Raw genomic sequence first — 12,339 nt, forward strand, 5'->3', positions numbered from 1 at the left:
ATAAAGCTTCAGAGTAGCCCGAGGACTGTGAGCTCGGCAAGTGTCTGGAGAAGGCAGCAGCGCTGAGAGCGGTGTCACCGACAGCTGTGTTTGGAAAGACGAGATCTGGAGTGAGACAGAAGAGCTTGGCTGCTTATGGAGTTTGGTTTTTTTCCTTCTGTCTCACTTCATCTCATTCCATTCTTTGAAACAACATATGACAGTGTAAGACAGTGTTGCTTCAAAAAGATGGCTGGTAAAATTAGTTTTGACAGATTAAGAGTAACTGATCACTGCAGTGAGCATTTGTTAATATTTACCTCAACAGCAACTTAGTAAAATTCATAAAGTGTCAGCTGAATTTAGTTCCAACCAGCATTATATGCTTGGCACTTTAAAGAGGGTCATTTTCTGAGACTGTAAACAGTTAAGAACAATATTGAACAACCACAAACTTATGTATATGTGCACACACTAACCTCCTGAAACTACATCCCTTAAGTGTGTTTTTGCTCTGGGCATTGTGGTCTTCGATGAGGATCCGGTCTTGACCCCCGATTTTTCTTTTTTCCTAAACTTGGTAAAAAAAAAAAAAAAAAATCAAAGAAATACAGAAGGGCAAGTCTTAGAAAGAGAAAAAAAAATATATCTTTGGGGCTCTATTTACTTAACCCCGCTCAACTGATGTCTGAGAGTTTTTTCCACTTAATGGGATCGGGAATGTTGTTATTAATTACTGAAGCAAAATATTTGTTTACTTATTACTTAAGTAAAACATAAGGATACTGGTCGTTCACAAAGACACTGTGGTTGCAGAAATTTATATAAAAACAATGTATATCTCCTCTGATTTCATTGTTATTTTTATTTTAATACATTATGGAGCTTGTTTCAGATACAATTTTTCACTACAAAATTAAATTTAAATGGCCTGATGATAACTGATCAATGGCTGACTTACTTTGTATCCAGAAAAGACAGAGAAAATGGAAAACAAAAATATACTGTATTTTTTATCTGCTGCATTGGTTTCTTGATTTATATTTTTTTGCTTTTTATTCAATTCAGAGTTACTATTCTTTTTTATAGGTCTCCAACCATGGCAGGTGGATTGTTTTCTGTGAGCAAAAAGTATTTTGATTATCTTGGTTCATATGACACAGGAATGGAAGTCTGGGGAGGAGAAAACCTTGAATTCTCATTTAGGGTAAGTGGCTCAATTAAAAGTTTTTTTTTCCTGAGAATAAAAATAAGCGTCTTATTTCTTTCTTCAAGTCCTTTTACTTAATGAGATAGCTGTAATGTAAGTAAGAAGAGAATATTTTGGGGAGATCATAGACTCACAGAATGGTTTAGTTTGGAAGGGACCTTGAGGATGATCGAGTTCCAAGTCCCCTGCCATAGGCAGGGACACCTCCCACTAGATGTTTTTATGAATCTCTTTTCCTTGTTCTCATACTTTGTTATAGCTGTATTTTCTTTCCAAATAGCCATTTAAAATTAATTTTTAAAAACATGCCTTCGTTTTGAATGCCAGTATAAAATTTACATAGTGGTGTGATATCAGAGGATGAAATTTACATTCTGTGCCTTGAGGAGGATCGTTGGAAAGAAACATTTACAATTCTCCAATGTGACTCGGAGCTGTCACCGCGGTTGACGGAGTGAGCAGGAGGCAGCTGATTGCAGTTACCAGTAGGGCAGGACAAGCCAGCCGCTGCACTGCTTCAAGGCTTTATTCTGTTTCATTTCATGAAAAGTTTGTGTAAAGGTTATAAAAGGTCATGGGGGAAATCTCCAGGAACTGTAGAGCTGTACCCCACCAGAGGGTTGGACCGATGCTCAGGTGTGAGGCAGGCAGATAGCTGGAATGAAAAGGATTTAGGGTAGGGGAAGAGAGAGGCGATACAAGACGGTCCAGACTGACAAGCAAAACAGTCTTTTCCTCCTCACCTCTGCTGTTACCTCTGCTGCTGCTCATTCCCACTGAGCCCCGGTGGCCTGTGGTTTGCCCCCTATCACCCTTAGCTTGCCAAGGCAATCCAATGGTGGTGTAAGAGGTACCCTGCAGGGCCGTTTTTGGCTTGCAGGGAGCTCACAACTTAGTATACTGAATTTTCCTTGGATTTTCTGCTCGTTTTCAGGTATGTTTGATGGTCATATTTGCGTTTCTCTGATCGAGCGGCTCTCTTTTGGGAGGCCAACAGTTTTGCAGGACGAACTCTGCAATGGCCAGCAAATATGCTGGGGTGTGTTAATTTTACTAGTGCAGATTGCCAGTAGGATCTAGGCATTTTGGATCCAAATTGTGTGCAGCACATACTTTTGTCTATTTGGTTTAAAGCCCTTGTACTCGTGCTTCCTGTGGTGAGGGTTTTTATGGAAGAGAGCCGAGCGCTCTCATGTTGCTTAACTGTGTTCTTCTGGCTGCCCATGGTGCTGAAGAAGGTCAAGAGCGATAAATCAGTGTTAATTCTGTTGTCTCTGTGGCTTCTAGACCTGCCAGACCTGAAAATTAGGAGCAGGGATACTGAAAAACACTGTAAATCAATTCATTGTTCTTCTCACCTCTGAAAACACCACCCTCTCCTGATGACATGAAAGGACTTGTCCTCAAGTCTCTTCTTTCTCCTACTTTGATTATTCTAAACCGAAGAAATTCTCAATGGTTTTGAGAGGTGCAACAAGGACAAAGCTTCGGCTAAAAGCATGATGAGTAAGAGAGATGGAGGCTGTGTGCTGAATGCAGGATGGAGGCCATGTGCCTCGATTTCTAATTGCTTAATGCTATTTGGCTGGATAAAATTTCACTTCATGGGCATTAACGGGCATTGAAACTCCTCTTTCTGAGGGACGCAAAACTTGCCCTTTCATCTTTCCCCCTCCTGTACGTGGAGCGCGGGGAACCTGGTTGCAGCTTTTTTCCTCCTCTCTGCTCTTGGTCCTGCTAGTGGCGCTGCAACATCAGTTTGTTTCTGGGGACCTCCGCTTGCTACACCTGCGGTCTGTCCTTCAACCCACCATCACAGCACGAGAGAAAACCACATATGCGCAAAAAGGCAAACTTATTTACTGATAAGTCCTTTCTTCGGTTGGAAATTTCATTGTCCGCGGGCCTGGATGATATATATGCCTGCGATTGTCTGGGGTCTTCTCTTTTCTCATCTTTTTGTGTTGCTTCTTTCTGTCTGGATGTGGGAATCTGTCTCGCAGTGGGAGCAGCAGGGATGGGTTCACGCAGCTGGGGAAAGGTCCCTTTGCCCACTCAGCCCCTGGCAGATCACGCGTGAGCCCAGGGGGTGCACAGGGGGGGCAGCTCCAAGCTGGCAAGCAAAACTGCAGCAGAGAGAAGGGCAGGAACTGAGTATTTTCCGCAGTTTGTCTTTGTTCAGGAGGTAGAATTTTTTTCTTTTTAATATTTTTATTTGTTCCAGAGAGTCCTAAAATGTTAGAATGGAGGTGGTAGAGCGTATAGAGCTTTTCTTATTTAGCATTCATTGACCCAGCCGTTGGGTCAGTTGTCCAAAGACCCTGGCAAGGATGAGGATCCCAAGGCGAGATCTGTACTTTTACTGTAGCTTTTCATAATGCCAGCTGTTTCTGAAAAGAAGAGGAAAAAAGGTCGATAGTCTGCACGCACCAAGATGAAAGTGAAAGTAAAAATGAATGTCACCTTGTTTTCTTTTTGTGCTGAAGGAAAAAGGTACGCTTTTATAATGCACTGCGAGACCTAGTAAAGAAACATATTTTCATGCATGTGTGCATGCAAAACATAGATGAAATCGAATGTGCTTCTCTGTTAAAGGAGGTGCAAATATTTTTAGAGGTGAACCTGCAGTCACTTGTTTAGCATTTAGTAGTCCACTTTGGTTTCTCTAGTGAATTCCTTGCTTTCTCTCTCTTTTCCTTCCTCTTTGTTTGTACCTGATTTATAGAGAGATCAAAATGTGTTTTCCATTCAAAAAAATAAACAAACCTTTTGAGGCATTGCTTGGCTGAAGTATACGTAATTTTTTTGTAACAGACAAAGACAAGAGATGTTTTGAACTGTTTTAATAAAGGAAGCAGAAGTTAATGAGCATTGCTTAGCAACCTACAGTTATCTTTTAAAGAAATTCAGAATTTTAATTATTGAAAAATAGTTGTTGGGGAATTCACTTTTTGGCGGCAATTTAACAGTGAAATGGTCAGCCTGTTTTACTGCATTTAAATCTGACTATCACAGAAGAGTAGAAAAATATGCTTCCTTCTTAACTGTACATTTTTACTTGAGTAGTCTTTATGGTCCATTCCTCATATCTTGTTTAAAAATAGACTGATCAAAACAGTAATGATAAAAAAATGCTTATAAGGAATATAACAAATATGGAAATTGTTGAACTTTAATAAATTTAATGGCACTTAATATTTGCTGACAAACAAATCATTTGATAAAGTTCAACTTTAAAAAAGTAATCTTGGATATAGAAATCCTAATGTAAGAAAGCTATTGTTTTGAAACGTCTCAAAAAGGGAGATCTTAAAGTGAAAGTGGATAGCTGGTTTCTTAGCAGCTTTCAAAATGGCAGTAGTGTAACTTAGATATGAAATTACGAAAATTCTTTAAAAGATCAGTACAGAATTCTAGCTTTCTTGTTTAATTCCTTTAATCATCTTTCTGTTCACGTGACAACTATACTGCTTCCCCAAAAAGAAGAAAACCTCTCATGAAAAGCAAATTTTAAATCCAGGAAGTAAAGATTATCCAGTGCTCCCGATAGTTGAATAATGAATTACCCGTACCTTTAAGGAAACTGTTTGTTTTAAAAGTACACGTATAGAGTGCTTCCAACTTTGTTACTAAGCACAGTGGTGTGCCACTGTGAAGGTGTGACTTCATTATCCAAAACCAAATCAACAGAGACAACATACTTGGGATTTCTCTCAAATTTCTTAATTTAGAAATCTATGAAACTTAAAATTAGCAGTCTGAAGACAATATCCATCTTATGTATGCTGAAAGCCTTCATCTTTAGTGACTTTCTAGATCCCTAAAAGTCCCAGGGAGAGCAATGGGAGAAGTCCCGTTGTTGATCTGTTGTCATTGTTAAGATTTGCTGCCTCATAGATTTCACTCCTGCTGTGTTAATTTGAATAACACTTAATTAAAATGTATGCTCTATACAAGAAGGTCGTCAGGGAGCAAACCTCTCTACCCCTTAAACATATCTCAGCTAATATCCCTTATCCTCCATTTGCAAAGGAAAGGCGGGCCACTGCCTACACACGGTTGAATACAGGAGGAGAATCAGTTCCCAGGAGTGCCGGTTCTCGAAAAACTTCTACAGAAAGGCTGTGGGAGCCATTGGTGATAGCCTCAAGTGTGTTCAAGTGCAGCAATGCCTTTCCTCCCATCCGATAATTTCAGAAACCTTGTTTGGGGCACCTGTCAGAAAACAGAAGCAAACCAGCCACATTGTACATAGTGTAAAATGGAAAATACCTAGCCATGCTTTCCTTTCATTACTTGAAACTTGAGGTCAGTGGTTGTGTAGGTGAGGTGCCGAAAGTCCCTGGTTTTCAAAGGAGATGAAAATAATGACAAAAATTTGCACCGACTTCTGAGACTAGTGTCCCTGCTTGGTGGTCGTTTATGGGCTTTATCTCCAGGGCCACGTATTTCCCGACTTGGAGAGCCAGAGGCATGAGGATGAGGGCAGAGTGAGTTCTGCCAATTCCACATTCACGTCCAAGTACTTTCCTTGACAGCAAGTAGGAATATTGGTTTAGATAGGAGAGGCTGTTTCGCTAATCTTGGCTGGGCCACCGTGGGTCAGTTACAGAATTACTTTGCTTTTTCTTTTCATGCATTGGGTCTTGGTTTTTTTTTCCCAGCTTTCCAATGAGAAAGGCTAGTTAAATTTTATGACTAGGCACCCATTTACCATCTCAGAAGAGAGGTATATAGAAATGGAAACACAAATTATTGTTCTTCAGTGATACGATGAGCTTACGTAGTTTGTCAAATCAACTTTCCTGCAGAATACAAGAGTAAGTTTCTGGTGAGAAATCAGTCATTGGTTTCTTTGAGGAGGCTACTTATATGGCTAATTTGGACTAGAAACATGGCTCTTCTGTTAATAATGCATATATAACTTGAATTGCAGGCCACAGTTAGACCTGCAGAAATATTGTGGACCATTTCTTATCACGCCTTCAGAGAAAGTAAAGCTAAGAAAGGGATAATTGCACACCACGTAACACCAGAGATGGGGTTAGCTCCTTGTTGCTCCCAGTGATTTGCTCTGAGTTCACAAGGATGCCATTTAATCAAGAGACGCGCAGTTATTGTCCCTATTGCTTATAGTATGCTGTGATGTTCTTGAAAAGGTATTATCCTTGAAAGACTTATTGTTACTGTATCCTGCTTGCAAAGATTCAAATTAATGATGCGCAACGTCAATTCTTTGTTCAGATATGGCAGTGTGGAGGAAGTCTTGAGATCCACCCATGCTCACACGTAGGTCATGTTTTCCCCAAACAAGCTCCGTACTCACGGTCCAAAGCTCTGGCAAATAGTGTGCGTGCAGCTGAAGTGTGGATGGATGAATATAAAGAACTTTATTACCACCGAAACCCACATGCTCGCCTGGTGAGTTCGAGTCCATTGTTCTTGGAATTTCAATAGAATTTGTTTTCAATTAAATAACTGTTGATTTAGCTAATATTTAACATGAAGTGCTTTTAATGTTTATTCCTTACTTATTCTGAAACTTTTTTTTCCAAACATAGAGTAAGCGTATATATAGTTAACTTTTAATTCCTTGGAAAAAATCAGAAATTCTGTAAGACTAGAAGGCGACCACATTTGTGTCAATATTGAATGAATGAATGAATAAATGAAAGAATAAAGTTAAGCATGGTGACCCAAGTAAGGAGAAGCTGTTTAACCTGAAATGTATGCTGCTATGAAACATCTGATACAGGATTCTATCAATAAAGAATTACAGAAGAGACACACAACTAATGAATGCTAATCAACAAGGTTCCATGGACAGTAGATGTTTAAGTGAACCACATGGTAATAATCTTAAGCAAAATTACCTGTCTTGTGATAATTGTAAAATTTTGGACTCATGTAAGACAAAATGGATTTTTCTGTTTGATTTACTGCTACACAACATTTAATTAAAAAAAAAACAAAAACCAAAAAATGAAAAAACAAAACAACAACAATAACAAAAAAAAACAACAACAACAACAACAAAAAAAAAAAAACAAAAACAAAACAAAACAAAATCAATATTGCAAAGATTAAATTAATTAAAATCAGTCCTGGGAACTCAGGTTAAAATGTTCCTAATAAAATGTTTGAAGTTTCAGTACTATGTTTTTTTTGTTGGTTTGGTTTTTGTTTTTTTTTTTTTGAAGTTAATATTTTTATTTTCTGTGAGGGAGAAAATACAAGATTATTTGTTTGCAAAATTTTTCAGGAGACACTGGAAATTGAATAGGTCATAACAGTAAAGCAGTGTACAAATTCATAGCTTGGATATATTTATCGTGAGGGGCCCGTAGGCTGGAAGACAAAAATGCTGAAATATCCTTACAATGTCTAGAAATTAATTATACGAACCTCTGGCTCAAAGTCCAAAATTCAGGCCTAAAAGAAATCAGTCTCTGCTGTTGCTTGTTTCTGGAGGTGCTTAATCTCCCTTTGTACCCTGCGTGGCGGCTTTTTGGGTTTGTGGATAGGGAGAGCTGCCCTGCGGTGGGCTGCTGGGCGCCCACCTCCAGCTATGCTGGACCAGAATTTAGGGACCAGGCAGGGGGGCAGGGATGTCCCCACACATTTGAGTGGCCTACCACCATGGGGGAAAACATGCTCTTGAAACCATTACGCTTTTAAAAGATAGGCTGGAGGACACTGGGGAAGCTGAATTTGGTTAGCTTCCATCTCGTGTTCCTTTGGATTAAACTGGGTAATTAGATTATTATAGTCTACGCATTTGTAATAATTGTTTTACTTTAACATCATAAAAGCCATTTAGGTTTTATTATTAGAGTCTGACTTTGAGAGAAATATGGGGTTTGTGTATCCGAAGACGGGAGCTCACAGGCAATGCCAGGCTGGCTCTGCTTGTCACATGCAAAGAAGAAACAGCAATATGCTGACCATTTTTTCTTGTAAAGTTCTGGGAAGCCGATGTCTGTGATGACAGAACTTCAATTTTGAAGGATATTTGTGGGTTAGTATCAGAAGTTTTGGCTATTGGCTTATTATGAAACAGTGGGTGTAAGCTGAGACTTGAGGGGGTTTGGGTTTAGTGTGGTGGTTTTTTGGTTTGTTTTTGGGTTTGGTTTTTTTTTTTGCACATATCAAGCTGCTGCCAATGCACTCTGGTTTCTGTAATACTCTGTGCACCTCTTGTTGCAGCAGTTGAGTTCAGACCCTTTTACTTCATCTATCCCAAATGTTCAGTTCCATAGCATAATGGAAAAATGATTGATGCTATGGCCGCAGAATTTGGTTCCATAAAGTTTCGCTGGAAGATTTATGTTCAGACCTCGCAGCTAATATGTCATGCTGTTTGTTTATTCAAGCAGGCATCTCTGCCTCTATTTTACATCTGATTTGTGTTTTCGGTGGTATTTCCACAGCTTTGAGAAACGCAAATATATTTGCGGTTTGATGAAAGAGTGTGTCAAGTGACCTGTAAAAATCTGGGGGCTGCAAACGGTAGCTCATGCCTGGCTGTCTGAAGTCCCCAGTCAATATAAAGATAGATTTTTGAAGACAGACATGAAAAGATGTGAACTCTGCTCCAATCTATAGACAGGGAAAAGTCTGCGATGAAAGCTTGTCTCTAGAGGTTTAAAATTTCATACTCCCCAACTGCCAAAACTATGAAGTTCAAAGGAAACGTTAGCAGATTTTACAAATTTCATCCGTTAAGTGTAAAACTGTCTGTACAGGTAATTTGCAAATGGATGGTGGAATAATTTAAAATTCTGAAGATTCATTCACTGCTCTTGATATTTTCAATTATCCAGCTAAAGGATGTTTTATTTTCCAATACGCCTCCTCAGTTCCCGGCAATCTGTACTTAAGGACTCCCTTACTTGCGGATTTGGGGGGGGTTCTCAAACTGTTTTCTAGAATATTTTAAAGTTTTACGTGCACTGTTCCAATTCTTTTTTTGTCAACATTTAACAAATGTAAGGATAATGAAATCAAATCCAGCACCCAAACATGGGGATTTTTCCTGGCTAAAAGTCCTACTCATCACTTTAGCATACGGTTCCTAATGATGTATATAGATAATTTAAAAGAGAGCATCTGTTCTGGTTAGGGTTCTTTTTTTAATCATTTTTTCTTTTGTTTTTGTGTTTGGTTTTTTTGTTTTTTTTTTTTTCTTCTTTCTTTCAGGAGCCATATGGAGATGTGACAGAAAGGAGACTCCTTCGAGAGAAGCTGAAATGCAAGGACTTCAAATGGTTCTTGGAGAACGTGTACCCAGAGCTTCACGTACCCGAGGACAGACCGGGCTTCTTTGGAATGGTACGTGGCTGCTGAGAAGGGACCTCTGAGGTCTCCTACTAAGTCAGTGTGAAGGTATTTTTATGCCAAAATCAGTTTGGGATTTTGGTAGAATTCAGTAGGCTTTAAAATGTGGTTAGTATCAGAATCTTTATTCTAGGGATTGCTGTTTACGAAGGAGTTCTGTGAGAGGGTAGGAGGTAATGTTGCCATGAATTACACCTTCCAAGTGATGTCCTGGGAGTGTTAAAGGCAGCAAAGGATGACTTTTATTTTTATTATTATTTCTTGAAAGATTGCATAGCAAAAAAAAAGAGAGCACTGAAGCATTTTAGTTTTTAGTTGTCAACTTTGAAACACGTATGTGCACATTTTATCTGATGAAAACTATGATGCTCTGATGATGGGGAAAGAGAGCCAGTGCTGTGTGCTCCTAGATCACACAGGATTCTGTATGTCAAAACCAACACGTTGATTTTTAATCTGGAGGTCGCTTTAGACCAGCACAGGTTCACAAGCAATTTTTATTTGTTCGGTATCAGAATCCTCTTCTCCCTTTTTAAGAGTCGACAACTTTCTATGCTGTTTGCAGTTTCCAAATAAATATAAACTATAGCTCCATGTACATCAAATTACAGTAATCTCATTTGGAAGGGATGAAGGCAGAGATGATGCAGCAAATACACGCTTCCTCTGAAAAATCAGCAGATATCTGCTGTGGGTCTTATTAGGAAGACAAGGCTGCACCTTTCCGCCAGGCAAAGACGTATAAAATACCTTCCTGATTACCAGTGCCACACTGGCGTACCAGTACTTTTGCTGGTAACTGCATCGCTCTGCAGATGTAGCTGAGCTGCGTTCCCACACTGCCGCATCGCATCCAGCCCCTATCGCAACCCTCTTGCCTTGCTGCCATCTGCCCTGCCGTTACTCGGCCGCTGCTGGATCTCCTTCCGTGGAGGAAACAAACCCAAACCTGATCGCTGTGGGTGTACGAAACATACAGGAACCGAGTCTCCCCTGCAGTCTTCCCCAATGGCTTCGTTACCTGTTGGACGAAAAAGATCCCAATGTGGAAACGCTGCCGTTTCCCATGGGGAGCTGTAGGAGCTCCCACAGGGAGCGCATCAGTTGGCAGCAAAGCCCTTAGGAGCCTCTGAGAGCAGCCACCCTCCTCCATTTGTCTTGGAGCTTGCACTTGAGTTGGTATTTCTGTGTGATTACTGGCATGAAAGGTAATATCCGCCATTATCCAGTCCCTTGAACGGGCCCTGGTACAACATTGCTTGGTTTTCGGGTTGTTTTGTGCGGGATGGCTATAAATGACAAGGTCAGAGATGGTTGAAGCAATAAGATAAGACTTACTTCCAGGAGCATTTCAGTGACCTTATCTTCTTCTCCACCTCCATCCTTCACCCTCCAAAAGAAAGCCTAGACCGGTGGTGGTGATAGCGCTTCAGCCTCCTGGGGAAGGGAAGAGAAGGGATTTGTGCAGTTCCTTTCATGATTAAACTGCACGTGTCACCCTCAACAAAGGTGTTGACAATACCTAGAAATAATAATCCTTGTTCAGAGCTGCTTGAGGTATCTACGGTGCAATTTAGGTGTGCTCGATATATTTCTCTAAAAAAAAATTCTTAAATGCTGTCATCTAGTTGTGAGCATAATAAGAATACACCATTATTTTTTTTTGGCAGGAAGAATTTAAAATGTGATTAAAGTACAGTTATACTCTAAGAAAGTGACAGTGCAAAAATGACACCTACTGATTCAACTGATTTGTGGATATTGAGTCCCATCTGCTAACTTCAATGAATCATTGATCATGTTCTTTACTCCTGCCTTAGATGTGTAGTGCTTTTCTGGTTCACAAAAATACTGTGTTTAAAAGTGTCGGCTTTGTTAACAGCTCGGCTTAGTGTGAAGTTACTTAATTGTTCAAAGAGATTGCGGAGGGATATGGGGATTTCTCCCTCCCTCGAAAATCTTTACACTGAAGTTGGAAAATCTTTCTAAGATTACATAGGTCAGCCGTACGTTATTGTAATAAATGCAAGAATTATTGAGCAGCACTCAGTGCCATAGACTGACAATTAAGACACTTGTGCTGATTTTTTTCTCCTGATACATAAATTTCTACTCTCTGTACTAAGCTTGGTTGTCTAAAAGGTTAGCTGCCTAAAACTTTGTTTAAACATACAGAATTTTGAATATTTTTGCCTGAGCTATGTTTGCATTGTTATAAACTGCCTGAGGCCTAGAAACGAGGGAAATACATCTCCTTACTAGTAAAATTAGTAAACGTTATACCAAAATCATATAGCATCAATAAACCTGGAATGCCACAATGCTGATTTCACTCCATGCGCTGAACAAAATCATACTTTGAGAAGGGGTACGATCAATATTACAGGTGTTCTTGTGAATTTTCCAAATGCTTAGTCATCATTTTCTTTTATTTTACCCTAGATGTAACCTTTAAAAAAAAAAAAAAATCAGGAAGAAAGATTTTAGCCTTTAAAACTGAAGAATTTTGTTTTGCTGTGACACGAGAGAGACCATTTAGTAAATTACCTAAATAACACATGATATATATGGACGGGCTTACAGAAGAAGAGATCTTAGCTATCTGGCTTAAGTTAGGTAATCAAAAAGACTATTGCATGCCTGGTGTTACAAGTTCTCAGAGGTATCGGGCTCCAAAACAGCCTCCTCTAGGGTATACCTATAAAGCTGCATTATAAAATAATTTGTAGAGCTGCCACTTGAGATTGAATTGGTACCCAAGGTTATAGCTGAGTAGACTTGGAGACCTGATGCCCATCACAGAAAAATGTGCA

At 39.5% G+C, this 12,339-nt stretch overlaps 1 protein-coding gene across 1 annotated transcript in view; it reads left to right on the forward strand.

Annotated features, from left to right (window-relative positions):
• The window catches only part of GALNT12 (polypeptide N-acetylgalactosaminyltransferase 12), a 46,766-nt gene that overhangs the window by 20,477 nt on the left and 13,950 nt on the right, over positions 1-12,339 (forward strand). The window contains exons 5-7 of the mRNA XM_082479116.1: positions 1,069-1,186; positions 6,434-6,610; positions 9,389-9,520. Coding sequence (XP_082335242.1) covers positions 1,069-1,186; positions 6,434-6,610; positions 9,389-9,520 — 427 coding nt within the window. The remainder of the gene's footprint in view (positions 1-1,068; positions 1,187-6,433; positions 6,611-9,388; positions 9,521-12,339) is intronic.

The sequence above is a fragment of the Vanellus vanellus genome (genome assembly GCF_965231255.1).
Source record: "Vanellus vanellus genome assembly, chromosome: 2".
Classification (NCBI taxonomy): Eukaryota; Metazoa; Chordata; class Aves; order Charadriiformes; family Charadriidae; genus Vanellus; species Vanellus vanellus.